Here is a 16430-nt window from a genome sequence, read left to right as displayed (position 1 = left end):
AGAATGAGTGATTATAAATTTGACTGTTAACAAAAAAAAAAAACCGAGCGAATTAACGAAATCGCAAGGAAGAAAACCGATTTTGGGGCACCAATAATAATTGAGTAAATGAATAACGAATTACTTACCAAAAAGGAAAAAAAAAATAACGAATTTGATGGAATTGTTGGAAAAAGAAGAGCGGAAAAATAGAAGAGAAGCGAATAGAATTGAGTGGAAGGGTCTAGTACTTTCTCCCGCTTTCATTAGGAAACGTCCAGAACCGTTCCGATTCATCTTCTGGCCTCAACAAATACTCATTTCTCTTCCCTCCTCTCACCGATTCACTTTGTTCGAAAAACAAGCCAAGTTCTAAGCTAAACGCTTCCCAAAACCATCCTTCGTTTTTTTCTTTTCTAATTCCAAACATAACCAGACACTGTATACGCAAAGGCGACTGTGAATATCTTCTTAGCTCAAACACAAACACAAAAACACCTGCATTCCGAATTTCCGATCAAGATACGTTCGCGCTCTCTAATTCTTAATACTCTTTCCTCATCTTCGCCGCTTAAGGTATGTATGGCTTGTCATTTTCGGATTTTCCTTCTTCTTCTGTTTCTGTTTCAAGGTTGCTCTGTTTTGCAGTTTGTTTTATTCTGGACTGAAATTTCGTTAATTCTTTATTTAGAATTATGCTGTATAACTTAGTTTTTTAATTTTATTTTTTAATTCATTGTATAATTGAAAGAGTAAGCGAAGCGAAATGCCTTTGAAACATTGTAATTTGCATTCCGAGTACGTAATTGTAATCAATAATCAATGAGATTTTTTGTTTTTAGTTTTTCTCAATTCCCCTGCAATGTTTATTGTGCAGGTTGTTATAGATGAATCCTGAGAAGTTCACACACAAGACTAATGAGGCTCTTGCCAGCGCCCATGAGCTGGCAATGAATGCTGGCCATGCACAATTCACTCCCCTCCACATTGCCGCAGCACTGATCTCCGATCCCACTGGAATCTTCTTCCAAGCAATTTCTAGTGCCGGTGGCGAAGAATCGGCGCACGCTGCCGAGAGGGTATTCAACCAGGCATTGAAGAAGCTACCGTGCCAGTCACCTCCTCCTGACGAGATTCCTGGAAGCACCAGCCTCATCAAAGCAATAAGGAGGGCACAGGCACTTCAGAAATCAAGGGGTGATACTCATTTGGCAGTTGATCACTTGATACTTGGGATTCTTGAAGATTCCCAAATTGGGGATTTGTTGAAAGAAGCTGGCGTTGCCACTGCTAGGATTAAATCTGAAGTGGAGAAGCTTAGAGGGAAGGAAGGGAGGAAAGTTGAGAGTGCCTCAGGGGACACAACATTTCAGGCACTGAAAACTTATGGTAGGGATCTTGTTGAGCAAGCTGGGAAGCTTGATCCTGTCATTGGCCGTGACGAGGAGATAAGAAGGGTTGTGAGGATTTTATCCCGGAGGACGAAGAACAACCCGGTTCTCATTGGTGAGCCTGGAGTTGGGAAAACTGCTGTGGTGGAAGGATTGGCTCAGAGGATAGTGAGGGGTGATGTTCCTAGCAATCTTGCTGATGTCAGGCTTATTGCATTGGATATGGGGGCGTTGGTTGCCGGTGCAAAGTATAGGGGAGAATTTGAGGAGAGATTGAAGGCTGTTTTGAAAGAAGTGGAGGAGGCTCAGGGGAAGGTTATTCTCTTCATTGATGAGATTCATCTTGTTCTTGGGGCTGGTAGAACTGAAGGGTCAATGGACGCTGCAAACCTCTTCAAACCAATGCTTGCTCGTGGCCAACTAAGGTGCATTGGTGCCACCACTCTTGAGGAGTACAGGAAGTATGTGGAGAAGGATGCAGCATTCGAAAGAAGATTCCAGCAAGTCTATGTGGCTGAACCCAGCGTGCCAGACACTATTAGCATTCTTCGTGGCCTAAAAGAGCGATACGAAGGTCATCATGGTGTTAGGATTCAGGATCGTGCGCTGGTTGTGGCAGCTCAATTGTCTAGTAGATACATCACGGGTATGCTTATTAATTGTTATTTCAGTTTTGAATTGTTTCTGATTTGGATTATGTTTTTTTCGGTGCTATATGCTTACAATGTCTATGCTTGTTTAGGGCGTCATCTTCCTGATAAGGCTATTGATTTGGTTGATGAGGCTTGCGCAAATGTGAGAGTTCAACTTGATAGCCAACCTGAGGAAATTGATAACCTTGAAAGAAAGAGAATGCAGCTCGAAGTTGAACTTCATGCCCTTGAGAAAGAGAAGGACAAAGCTAGCAAGGCTCGTCTTGTTGAAGTGAGTATTGGTTTTGTTGCATTGTTGAGTTAATCGTTTCATATTTGTATTCCTCATGGTTCTAAACTTCTGGTATATGTGCTATGTTCAGGTGAGAAAAGAACTTGATGACTTAAGAGACAAGCTCCAACCTTTGATGATGAAGTACAGAAAAGAGAAGGAGAGGGTGGATGAGATTAGAAGGCTCAAGCAGAAGCGTGAGGAGCTCCTTTATGCTCTCCAAGAGGCTGAGAGAAGATATGATCTAGCACGAGCTGCAGACCTTCGATATGGCGCAATTCAAGAAGTGGAAACTGCGATTCAACAGCTTGAAGGGAACACTGAGGAGAACATAATGTTAACGGAAACTGTTGGACCAGACCAGATAGCTGAGGTTGTGAGCCGCTGGACTGGCATACCAGTGACGAGGCTCGGCCAGAATGAGAAAGAGAGGCTGATTGGCCTTGCTGAGAGGCTGCACACTAGAGTTGTGGGACAAGATCAAGCAGTTAATGCGGTTGCTGAGGCTGTATTGAGATCAAGAGCTGGACTAGGGAGACCTCAACAACCAACTGGCTCATTCCTGTTCTTGGGTCCAACAGGTGTAGGTAAAACGGAGCTTGCAAAGGCTCTTGCTGAACAGCTCTTTGATGATGAGAATCAGCTGGTCCGAATCGACATGTCTGAGTACATGGAGCAGCACTCAGTTTCGCGGTTGATTGGTGCACCACCAGGGTAAGTGCATTGCTGAATTCATGTTGATTGTCATGCCTCCTTTTAGTAATAAGAATTCGAAACTCACTCTGGTTTTTCAGGTATGTTGGACATGAGGAAGGAGGTCAGTTGACCGAAGCTGTGCGGCGACGACCATATAGCGTTGTACTCTTTGATGAGGTTGAGAAGGCACATACATCTGTGTTCAATACTCTCCTTCAGGTTCTAGATGATGGAAGGTTAACTGACGGCCAGGGCCGCACCGTGGACTTCAGAAACACCGTCATCATCATGACTTCAAACCTCGGTGCAGAACATCTCCTAAGTGGGCTTTCAGGAAAATGTACCATGCAAGTTGCTCGTGATAGAGTAATGCAGGAGGTACCCTATCACTCCTAAATACACATCTTACAAATGTTTATGTTCTACTTGCTATGACTTATGATACTGATTCTATATCTTCTTTTTGAAACTCATAGGTAAGGAAGCACTTCAGGCCAGAATTGTTGAACAGACTTGATGAGATTGTGGTGTTTGATCCACTCTCACATGATCAATTGAGGAAGGTTGCAAGGCTTCAAATGAAGGATGTTGCTCTTCGTCTTGCTGAGAGGGGAATAGCCTTAGCAGTTACAGATGCAGCACTCGACTACATACTTGCCGAGAGCTATGATCCGGTGAGCATCAATTTCAACATATATTGATTTGTAAATTGATATTTCTCATATTGATTTAGTAGTACTGAATGGCTTTTTGGTTACCTGTAGGTGTATGGTGCAAGACCAATAAGGAGGTGGCTTGAGAGGAAGGTGGTGACAGAGTTGTCAAGAATGCTTGTGAGGGAAGAAATTGATGAGAACTCAACAGTTTATATAGATGCTGGTACCAACGGCAATGACTTAGCCTACCGTGTGGAGAAGAATGGAGGCGTTGTTAACCCCACAACTGGCCAGAGGTCAGATATTCTGATTCAGATACCCAATAGACCAGCTTCTGATGCTGCTGCTCAGACCGTGAAGAAGATGAAGATTGAGGAGGTTGATGATGAGGATGAAATGGAAGAGTGAAAAGTGTATGACAATATTGTAGAGAGTATATACTATATAGGTCACTTTTTTGGACAACTACAAGTTTAAGGTTGTATAAGACTTCGAAATTCCTTTGTTTTTGTTAAATACTTGTCTTTGTCTGAATGGAATAAGGAATATTCAATTCCTTATGTAATAACGGTTGTTGACTATAAATTTACTTAACTTTTTAACATCTTCCTTTTGTTGAGAGTTAAAGAATCTACTGTGTGTATGACGTGTGATTTTTTTTTTTTTTTTTTTTGACTTTAAGCTCAACAAGAGTAGGAAACTATTATATTAGCTTAGACTGCTGGACGAAAACAATTTGGGATATATATATATATTGGTCATACAAATATATTCACACATCCACTCACATTACACTAACCTATGAATTGGACAATTTTTAATTCTAAATACCTCAATTTAAACTATAAATATGTCCATATTCAACACTAGTTATAGAAAACTCCACTTATCCGGACTATGATTTGGCTTGGGATCCAGCCTTTGCATTTGTTGTGGTCAGAGTTTACACTTGGGCTCTGATTACTGGTTGCATGTAAAGATTCAAGACCAAAAATGTGTAAAAAAGTCTACAGCAGGGATATCTTGTTATTTTCTCTTACCTATTAAGTCGGTTTCATTCCACACTTACACTAGTTAATGAAGTCAATTAATTTACTTATATAACTTGAAATATATTTAAGAATGAGAGTGTGCTAAGTAGTCAAGTTCAGATGCAACTCCTTCCCTATAAGGTGGTGGAATTTTGGGGTGTATGTGAAGAAAATATTAAGTATTTTTTTCTTTTTATAAAATAACAATTTGGAAGCAATGATCCCTGTAACTAATCGATCACAAGCTACGGATAACACCAATATTAATGCTTAAATATTGTTTAGACTGTTTATGTTTGTGATAAATATCAATTGGTACTTGAAAGATTGTAACGTTAATAAAATAATATCTGAATAATATTATCGATAAAATGATCTTTAAAAGATTTTAAAAATTAATAAGCATATTCCTGATTTTGTTGGTGTATATCTTTGATGAGAATGATATTGAAGTAGCCATCGTATGTTGATATGACAATTTTTTTTAGCTAATTACTGAAATTGAATTTTATAATTAATTTAACAGTGATACAAGCTGGAAAAATTTCTAATTCTTTTGTCTTGAACCTTAAATTGTTAATTTGCAATATGAGTTGTCCCAAACTGATAAAAAAGAAGATGAATTTGGTTCGAGCTCGTACAAATTTACTGTAGGGGAGAAGTTACCCATCGATGGATGCTTTCGAAAGGGAGGGAAAATCAAAGCATGCGACGAAAACCTACAACGAAATATGCTTTTGTCGTCTCGTTGAAATAAAAAACTACTAGCAATCCTGAAAAATAATTTCTGCGATGCCTATGTAAAAAGTAAGTTGTGGAATACATTTTCTCTAATAAATCTATTCTTGTGTTCTTTCTCTCATCTGTGAATGCACTGTCTTTGGGTAGAACAAAGAAATGCAGTGCGGTATTTTTAGTGGTTGGATGAGATTCAAGAGTATTCTGAAACAACAAAATGGTAGGCAGCGCAGATTTAAAGAAGAAAAGCAAAATCTAAAACAAGTGTGGAGATGCTATGGAGATTGAAAAGATGATAATGGTGCTGCCTCTGCTGAATGAAATCAATGAGCACTTTAGGAGGGTCTTGGTACTTTTGGGGTTCATTTATACTATGGTTGGATTAAATGTGGCTGTAAATCTTTTTTATTTGGCTAAGTAGGTAGATTTTTATATGTTGGGGTTTAGAGATGACATAATTTAGAGCTTTTGCATTTTTCAAAAGAAATATAATAAAGATGCAGTGCATTTTATCATGAATGAGTGATGATGTCTTCAGATTTGTGAATGAGTTATGGGCAAGCTAAACATATCAAAGTGCTGCCTTTAAAAATTAGTAAAAATTGGAAGCAAAATAGTAAAGAATGCGATATCCAAATTTTATAGTAAATTGACAAAAAACTAGAATTAATAAGAAGTTGCAGATAATCTGTTACGCACTAAACCTTAAAGAGCTAAAGTTCAAAATTTCAACACATGAAACTACAATAGATGTTCTTATGAAAACATAACATCCAAAACACAAAATAAGGGATACAAACTTAAAACATCCAAAATACAAATGTTAAGAGTTAAACTCCATATCTAAAACACATTATAAACAAAAAATCACCCAATTGCATAATATCCCTTATCAATTTTACTTGTCAATGTTAAAAGGTTTTATTGGAGGTGAACTAACTTTTTTCCTCCTCAAAGATGAGATTGGCATAAACCCTATAAATCAATATTTTTTTTTTGTCAGTGGATTGGACAACTCTTAATCCTAGGTACCCTAATGGATTGGATAACCTCCAATTCTAGGTATACAACACACTCTTCACACATTTATCATACCATAAATCTATTCTAAATGACCTAGGTTGTCATTACTATGGTTTTTCTTGTCACACTTGATGGCCTAAATGAAGCTGAAGTTTAGGCTTAAATATTAAGCCTTGCTGTTGGGCCTTATATCATTGGTCTAAGTCCACTATTTTGGACTGCAACACTCAAAGATCTAGTTAAAATCGGAGGTGCAGACCCACTAGGCGACCTCACAATAGCATTCTTAATCCTAAATTGAGGTGAAAGTGGTGGTGCAACTGTTGCATTTGGTGTGGAGCTGGTTGGTGGTCTCAAATTTATTGCCATCCTTTCTCTTTTTCTCATTTGAATAGGATTTCTTCTCATAAAAATAGGTCTTCTTCTTGTTATAGTTGTTGATGGTGATGGTGTCCTCCTAATTTGTCTCTTGTTCTCTAACTTGGTCCTCATCCACATCTTAACCCTCAGCAGCTGGTTGCCTGGTTGGTCAGACTTTTCTAGACATGTCCTACTATTATGTGCAACCTAGTATATACACAAACAACAAAGTAATTATGAATTGACTATAAACAACATTTCTAGAAAATTAATTGACAAGTATGAGACATCCAATTAATTAACAAGTATATTTTACCTTTTTGCAGGTTTTACATGTAATTTCACTACTTTCATTTGGCATTGTACTGGCTACCAGATTGTTATTCAGTACTGTCCTTAGTCTTCTTCTTAGTTGGTCTACCAATGGGCCTCTTATATGGAGGTGAGAGACATGGTTGTTCTTCATGATATTTTCAATATTTCTGACTTGACACACTATTAATATGGTACAAAAAAATTCTGATATAAGTCTCCATTGTGAGTTTGTGATGAACATAATCTTTAGACCTCTCATTCTTTTTTTGGATTGCTACAATTCTATGAAAATAATGAACTCCAATCAAATGCCACTTTTTACATGAACAGATCCTCTCCCTTGTATTCATTCTCATCTTATGTTTTTACTTTTTTACTTCAAATTGGTTATGCTCATCATCATCCACCCACTGTTTTTCAGTGATTAACTTGCTTCTTCTTTTTTTTCAGCCTATTTACTTGTATAGGTTGTATAGGGGTTAGTTTGCCAGTATATATCATTATTGCATCTTTGTGTGTAGTCATGATTTTTCTGATATAAAACTTCAGTTTCTCAAGCATTGTAAGTATACTCTTTTCTCGCACACTCACAATGATCGAGATAAATGACTCACAGTTATTGCTTATCAAATTATCCACTTTTGGTCCTTCTAAAAATTTTGACTTTGACTAAATTGCTTGATCAAATTTTGACCAATACTCCCACACATTTTTATTGATCTTTTTCACATTAGCCATAACATTATTGAACTCTTGATCAATAGTTACCTTGGCATATTGCTACAAATAAAAAGATACATACTTGTGTGTTTTAAAACAAATTGTTTTAAAATTGAATTAAATTAAAATGAATCAAATTGTGAATAATTAATTATTACGTTTGGGATAAATCATATAAATAAAAATTGAATTGATTTAGAAATTAATGTTTATATTTGTATTGTAAATTAAGTGAGAATAAATTAATTTGAGTTTAAAATTATATATTTTTTTCCCTTTACTCTCCAATTATATTATACAATCTATTACTACTTCTCTCTAGACTATTTTCGGCTAATTTTTTTGGTTATGGAAGAGGGACAGGTGTTGTGCCGGATTATGGAATGTGGGGGTGCTACACCGAATTATGGGAAGGAAGAAATCGGACCCTCCGAGTTCTTTGTTTTGAAAATTTTGTAAGCAAATCGGAGGGTCCGTTTTGCTTGTATACAAAATTCACATGGGAGAAAATTGACTGTGCGATATGTCTTCATCAAAACGGAATGTCCGTTTTCTTTGTTGGTTTTTTTTATTTTTATTTCGTTATACTAGTTGTTGGGTTCGATTTCTGCTTGAGAGGAATTTTTTTTTAATTTACAGGAAATCGGAGGGTCCGAGTTCCCATCAACAACTCGCAGGGTCCGATTACTGTGTTCCTGACACCACAGCCCGGTAAAACTCCCCTCCTCTCCATATCTGCATCCTACACTAACGATGGCTCCATAATAAAATTAATTTCTGACTATTTTCTTTACACTAATATGTAAAGACAAATTAAAACCATGACATTTTTAAATCAAATTACTTTTTATTTATTTTCTAATAATAAAAAAATTGATTTACAAATCAAATTAATTAATTTTAATTTAAAAAATTTCCAAATACACAATATAAAAAAAACTATTAAATACGAATGAAAGTAATGAAAAGTTATTTGAATCACTAATGAAAGAATTTTAGATAGAATATTTTGGGGTAGAAGTAAAGAGAAAAGAGATTTCAATAGATTGAGATACACTGTGTATACCAAAAAAATAAAAGAGGCTTAGGATTTAAGAATCTAAGAACCTTTAATCTTGCTCTGTTAGAAAAATATTAAAGTATAATAGTAACGATTTAATATATATTTTAATAAAAATATTACACTAGTATTTTCCACAAGTATTTGTGGAATATTTGTTAACAATTTTTTTTAAATAGTTGTATAAAAAATTTACAACAATCAAAAGAAATTTTTTTATTCGTTCCTTCCTGCCTACGATCGTGTCTCGTCAGTCGTCACCGTTTCCTCAAATTAAAAAAACTCGTAAAACACAACTCCATCGTCAAAATCACCACCATCACCACCACCACCACCAAGATCTCCGCCGCCGCCACTTTTCTTCGCATCAATCAAACCTAACCGAAAACAAGAATGCGTCTTCCCTTCCTCCAAATCCCTCTGAAACTCCAGGTTTAGTTTCCTCTCACACTGACACTATGTGGAGGAGGAGATTCCCAGAGGCGCAGATCCGGATCGTCGATTCATCGATGTCTGAGTCACCTTCGTCATCTTCGATCCTGGCCGTTGATGCGGATCTGAGGTCGGACGACTGCGATAGGTTCTTCTGGTACGACAGCTTCCTTGTCGTTTTGTCGGTTCTATTTGTTCTGTACCTGGCCCTGCAAGCAAGGAAGAACCTCAAGAGGCTTGCTAATGGAGGCTCGTATGTTGTGATTTCCTATTATGCCCTCCTTTGGTTCGTTACCCTCTTAAATCTCGCTTGGTCGTTTTTTCAGGTACATCACCTACTTCCTTCTCCTGATTTTTTTTTTTTAATTTATTTGTTATTTTATATCTATATCTTGTTCTTTCGCTTCGGAATTACTTGGTTTGGCGTATTAATTGGCTGATTATAGGAAATGGAAGAAAAGATAGCGAGGAAGTTGTATTTGGATAATTTGTTCTCTTATATTTACTTTTTTATTTTGCTACTGTTGGTTTTTTGCTTAGAAGCTAAGGAAGAAGCAATTAATTTAGCAATGGACTAGTTGCGAGGGACTGATGGTGTTTGAGTAGTTTCAATGGTTTCATAGTTTCTAGTTGAAATTGAGTAAAATTATGCAAGCTATTACTCAACTTTAGATGTTTGAGGTAACTTTAGGAGTACTGAACTAATGATATACCATCATAAACACATTCTTAATAATCGCCTTGATTCCTATGTAAAGATGTTTAAACGCATTCAATACCTTGAAAGAAAACACCCAATACTTTCTTTGTTTAGAAATGTTGGGAGGATATATCATTTCTGTTTTTTGTGAAGATAACGGTTGATGGAGTATTAAAAGAGTATTAAAAGAGTGGGATCTCAATGGTATGAAATTTAGGCTGGGTGTATAATTTCTATGACAAGGCTATTGATGCTTTGATCAGCATGTGCTTATTCCTTTGGCTGGTCACGCAATAGGGTTTCGGTAGTATGTCTTTTGCAGCTGTTTGTTAGTTGTTTGCTAATATTTTTGTAATTTATACCTGCAGAATTTTTGCACTTAAATTTACATATTGCTCTTCCCATTAAATTGTTGTTCATATTTTTATGGTCATTTCTCTCAGTAGTTTCCTTTGCCAAGTATATTGATTTTATCGTTGAAAGGAAAATTTCCCGCTGTGTGAGTTAATAAAGATAAGATGGATCTCACACCTGTTTGTTCTTGCCATGTGACAATGTAACCTTCAAAAATCTAAATTGTGATGGACACTATTTTCTCTTAGATTCCAATGGCTGAAAGTGATTTGCATGCTGCAAGCAGAATCTATACCATTATCTTTCCTGATTTCTCATTTCTTTATGTGCTTTCTCTCAAATTTTTAGAACCACTTTTGTTGCTCCATTTTGGCAATAGGATTTGTACAGTTCCTTCTTCTCACTTCTGTTTCTTTCAAATTTGAATATTTTTGTTTCCCTGTGCTCAAGCAGGCATGGCAGTGCTCTCCTGGAAAGGAGGTTGCATGGAATTTCCTGTCGTTATTTACAACAGCTGGTATGCTGTGTTTGGAGATAAGCTTGATGGCTTTCTTACTCAAGGACAACTGCATGAATAGCATGGAAACTCTAGCACGCACTTTCCTTGTATCGGGAATTGTTGTCCTAGTGGATGCCCTGCTTAAGGTGAGATTGTTGTTTCTTTCATATAAGCATATTAAATGCATGTGTTATGCTTTTTTATTTAATGTGTAAAATAAAACTGTATTTTTTTCATTTCTTTTAACATTTAACTTTATGGGTTGCCGAAATTTTTTGTTGTTTAAGAATTCATTTTAATATTTTTATCTTCATTATTGGGATTTATCTTCAATACCATCTTCATTATTTCCTCTTTCCTAATCTCTAAGGTGCAAAAGAAATGTTGGGCGCCACTTTGCAAAAGAAATGTGGAGTATTGACTCCACATGATGGCTGCCAGAATCTCCCATACCTGCATGCATCAATTTTGCATTTCAATAAAATTATTAGCAATTTGAATTTTCAGATTGTTGCATGGTATTTTTAACCCTGAATTTTAAATAGTATCTGGCTAATGAGTTTTGCTATGAAAATGATGAGTTTATGCTTCATTGTTGTAAAACCAAGTAGTGAGAGTTTATGCTTGGTGTATCTAAATATGATTTGGTGGTGTATACTAAATAGGCCCTGCATTCTGTGTTCTTTTGCTGCAACATATGCTTCTACAAATCCTTTGCCAATAGCATAGCATATTTTTTTGGTATGTCAAATTGAACTCCTACGAGGCTCCATTGCCATTTTTATCATTGGAGACCTAATCTGAATGCGCAAAAGATAGATATTGGAAATCAAATTTTTAGCTGCCGGCCATAAGTTCCATACTTCCATTTGTGTAATTTGTCCTATTAGTTTCCTCCTTTATAGTTGCATGTGATTTTCCTCTACACCAGTTATAAATTTGGATTGTTTTGATTTTCAATGTATCCTTGATCTTAATGCATGTCGCATTTCCAAATAATATATACCACCTCAGAATGCCAACACATTTGTATTAGCACTATTCAAAGAAGAGAAGTACTAATTTGTATCATTATTTGTTAATACCAGCAAGATTGATGACCATGAATGAGACGTTATTTGAAGGAACAGGAAATACTACAATGAACACAATCAAGAAAGATAGTCTTGAAGCATCAAACATGATGTAAAACAAAATATAATGTTTCTTTCACTGTTTTAAGAAGTTTCCATTCATTGCTACTTATTCTTCCATATTAAGCACAAAAAATTTCTCCTGTCATAGACTGCTTTAGATTTTTGCCACCCTTTTATTTATGGTTTCTTGACTGGCCTTCATTTGATTAAAACTTCCACACCAGACAATATATGTATTTGGATTTTCGGTCCCATTGTTCAATCGCAATGTTGGAAGCACTCATACAGTTAAGTGGAGTTTGTGGATAATACATAAATTATTGCTTGCTATGGCATATGGCTTCATCTTATTTGTACATTTCTCCAAACGGAGGGAGAAGCTGCCTCGTGAGTATAACATCTAATTCTTTCAGGTATATGTTCTAAATGGATCCATTAATTCATATTCTAACTTCCAAATTTTGTAACCTCTGCAGCCAGGCCAGCTTTCCACAACTATGTTGTTGTAATGTTTGTCTTCAGTGCAATTGCCCTGTTTTCTTGCGGGCTAGCAGGACTTGGCATGAGTCTTGGCAACTGGTAATCCTATATAACTTCTTTGCAAGCAGAAAGTTTGTTATTTGTACTTATTCTTGTTTGGATACTGATAATTATCTCTCACTCCCCTTCGCCATTTTTTGGGTGTGAGATTCAAGCCATATAGGTCTCACACTCCATCCAATGATAGAGGAGAGTGAGTCGAGTCGGCTCCATGTTCGAGATAGAATGAGTACAATAATCATTTGAATTTTCCTAGTAGAATAGGTACCCTGTCAATCTCTGTAACTTTTGCACTGAGTGATGGATATCCCTCCCATCTGCAGGTTGTATGATCTCACTGTGCTTTGTTACCACTCTCTATATCTTCCATTTCTCTATGCAACTTTTCTGGCAGATTTTTTCCAGGTAAGTCCCCTTTATGATTAACTGTTTCGTTTTTGTTTTCTTCTGTGCACGGAAATCAGATTTTGCATTTGCCCTGATGCAGGAGGAAGACTTTCTTTTGGATAACGCATATTACTCTGAAATGAAGGATGCTGGGTTCTTTGATGCTGACTTGGAATAATTCCTCAACAACTAATAAATGGGTTGAACAAGCATCTTTTGTTCTTTGTAATGTAAATATTTGGAGATTCTAACTATTTTTATGGCATGAATTTCTTAACAAAGTGAAGTTGAACTATGCTGAATGCTCCCACGGCACCTTCCTTAGTGGGGGATCAAACCATTGGTCCACAATTTGCTCCGATCTGCCTCGACCGATTGCCTGTTTTTGGCAATTTGGACATATTAACCTGTCCTGTCAAAAATGGTAGGATACGTAGGTCAAAATTCAGACAACAAAAGACCAAAAAAGAAAAAGAAAAAGGTAGGACAAAACGATGAAAGTGACATTTAAAAAAATTATGAAATTTATGCATTAGAAATAGGCCGAAAAATTTTGATATGCATTGATTTTTGGAGTTATGCCTAGAGATGAGGTTGGAGGGTGATGTATTTTAGTGCGGTGGTCCGGTTCCAACTTTTTCGCTGACGGCGAGAAGATCTTTTTTAAAAGTTTTAATTCAAAATTCATATATCTTGCATATAGCGAGATGATTTATTAAAAAATTATAAAAAGTTTTCTCGCCAATGGCGAGATGAATTTTGATTTTTTTTTAAATAAAAAGGTACCTCTCAGTTGAGAAAGTTGGAAGAAATTATTTTTTTAGGAAAAAGGTGACTTTATACAGGTGATATGATGCTAGTAGTTCACAAACTACGAGAAGCTCTCTTTAGTAGGTTGATTTAATAGTTTTTGTATCTCGTATGTCAAATTGTAATAATTTAGTAGTATTGGTAGCAAAAGTTTACTGTTTTGTAGCGAAAAATTCTAATAAAAATTTTATTGTTTTCTCTTATATAAGGAGATAACCGAACTCATATTAGAAAGAAATTCTTTCTCTCCTTTCAGATTTTTGTTTTTCATTCTTCCACTTTTTCTTTCTTTAACTTCAATGTCTCCAACATTTTTAGTTTAAGTGGTGTAACAACTTTCTTGTACGAGTACTGTAAGGCAACATGAGTTTATTAGTGCATTTTGATGGCAAGGTTATACCACACACAACTGAAGATGTGAAATTTGTTCCTAGGAGTCCAACTTCTTTTATTATGCTTTGTACAATGTCATTTATTTACAAAATAGACTATGTCAACATATATATGATGATATTTCAAAAAGAGAAGCATTTTATACAGACAATCGGTGTTAGATTCCAGTGGTGTGATACAGTTTCAGTTAATGAATGTGACCGACGAAGCCACTATGCTAGAGATGTTAATGTTTTATCGACAGAGTCAAGCTCAGGTGCCGACATTAGAGTTGTATGTTGAGTTCGAGCAGTTGGTTGTTAGTGACAAAGCAGATGAATCATTGCTAAATGAAGGGTACAACACGGATTGGGAAGTAAAAAGTAGTGACAATGAAGAAGAGTTCTTAGCCAACAATAACATGTTGGGAGGAAACAATGAAGGGAACGAGGCAAATGACACAAAAGTTCATGTTTCAATAAACACGACAGCAAGCCAACATTCCTTTGATGTGCCATCTTTCATGCGTGCTCTGGACTTCAACGCTATGCACGCACTGGAATTTCCTGAGTTTGCAAAACCAAGTATGTGACTATCATTTTTTAAAGAATGTTGGTTAAAATATTTTTTTTAAAGAATGTTGATTATTTCAATATTTCAAATTTTGACAAGTCTCTAAATAGTTGTTAATAAGATTGTTTTGCACTAAATAAAAAGATACAAATAAGTTTTATTATTTTGCTTGATATTGTAAGGGCCTGAATCAAAACGGCTACAAATTAGTGATATTTTAATTTTATTTTTAATTAAGACGTTAAATATTATGACATATACTTTTATAGAACTTTGAAATTGTTCTTCGTTGTTTGTAGGCATTCCATTTCTGCAAGATAGTGAGTTTGCTGTTGGAATGGAATTTAGTTTCTGAGAGGCTGTGGTCATGGCAATTAGGAATTACACCCTTTTTAAAGGGGTCGATTATAGGATCTACGAGTCTGAGTCTTTAACGTTTTATGCGAAATGCTTGCAGTATGGTAGAGATTGTGATTGGCTTATTCGGGCTAGTTTGATTCAGCGATAGTATTATTGGGAAATTAGGCAATACAATGGAAGTCATGCGTGTACTATGGGGACAATTTCTCAAGACCATCTGAAACTGGATTCAGACACAATTGCGGATGCTATTAGGCCTCGTATTGAAGTCGACCCATCCTTGAAGGTCCAACTTGTCATTGCAGCTGTTCAATCGAAGTTCAAATATACGATAAATTATCATAAAGCTTGGTTGGCAAAGCAAAAATCAATTACAAAAATCTTTGGCAGTTGGAAAGTTTCATATGAGTATTTGCTGGCATGGTGTATGGCAATGTGCGCTCAAAACCCAGGTTCTATGGTTCAAGTAGATACTATACCAGCATATCGTGCGTCTGTGGTGGACGAAGGCGTCAAAATAATGAGCTGGGTATTTTGGAGCTTCCATCCATACATTAGAGCTTTCCTACACTACAAATCACTTGTGTAGGTTGATGGCACACATTTGTATGAAAAATATAAATGAGCTCTTTTGGTTGCTATGTCCCAAAATGGGAACCAGAATATTGTGCCACTTGTTTTTGTCATCGTTGAAGGAGAAACCACAGATGCATGGCATTTTTTTTTCTAAATAATCTACAGAGGAATGTCGTCAAGAGGGATGGTGTCGGTATCATTTTTGATCGGCACAACTCTATCAGCACAGCAATGGCCATAAGTAACGGAGCGTGGACTCCTCCTAGAGCATTTTATCGTTTCTGTATCAGGCATATTATGTCGAACTTCATACAAAGATTCAAGGCACCATACTTGCAGAACCTCATCATAAATATGGGTAAAAAAATGTTCTTTAAATAAAGTTGGTCTTTCTAGATTTTTATTTTGTTATATACTTTTTGAATTAGTAATGAGTTGTACCATCTTGAGACAAATTTCGTTGCAGGGCACTCAAAGATAGAACAACAATACAACGAGTAGTCCCAGAGATTGCGAGAGTGGGGAGAGACATATACTCAATGGCGTGACAGGATTGATCGTCAACAGTGGGTTATGGCTTTCGATGAAGGGCATCGATAGGATCATATGATAACCAATCTGGTTGAGTGCATAAACTTTGTATTGGTCATATGATAACCAATCGATGGGGTCATATACTCAATGAGCTATTTACTCGAAAGAGCATAGAGGATCAAGAGCGCATCAATGCTAGACATTCCTTCTCTGAATTTTTCATTGCGAAGTTGTAGGAAAATTTACAAGCATAAGGGAACATGC

At 36.2% G+C, this 16430-nt stretch overlaps 2 protein-coding genes across 2 annotated transcripts; both read left to right on the top strand.

The window, feature by feature from the left end:
- Positions 1–214: 214 nt before the first annotated feature.
- On the top strand, positions 215–4214 carry LOC107468540 (chaperone protein ClpB1). Its single transcript, XM_016087849.3, has 7 exons — positions 215–555; positions 857–2016; positions 2113–2294; positions 2386–3008; positions 3089–3368; positions 3467–3664; positions 3755–4214. The coding sequence occupies exons 2-7, from the start codon at positions 867–869 to the stop codon at positions 4052–4054; spliced, it is 2733 nt and encodes a 910-aa protein (XP_015943335.1). The 5' UTR covers positions 215–555; positions 857–866; the 3' UTR covers positions 4055–4214.
- A 4885-nt stretch (positions 4215–9099) lies between these two features.
- LOC107468549 (protein CANDIDATE G-PROTEIN COUPLED RECEPTOR 2) lies at positions 9100–13299 on the top strand. Its single transcript, XM_016087861.3, has 6 exons — positions 9100–9651; positions 10833–11024; positions 12239–12401; positions 12491–12593; positions 12878–12959; positions 13042–13299. Exons 1-6 carry the CDS (start codon positions 9352–9354, stop codon positions 13117–13119), a joined length of 918 nt encoding a protein of 305 aa, XP_015943347.1. The 5' UTR covers positions 9100–9351; the 3' UTR covers positions 13120–13299.
- The last annotated feature ends 3131 nt before the right edge of the window (positions 13300–16430 follow it).

The sequence above is a fragment of the Arachis duranensis genome, chromosome 1 (assembly GCF_000817695.3).
Source record: "Arachis duranensis cultivar V14167 chromosome 1, aradu.V14167.gnm2.J7QH, whole genome shotgun sequence".
Taxonomy (NCBI): Eukaryota; Viridiplantae; Streptophyta; class Magnoliopsida; order Fabales; family Fabaceae; genus Arachis; species Arachis duranensis.
This window is presented reverse-complemented; position numbering and strand designations above follow the sequence as displayed.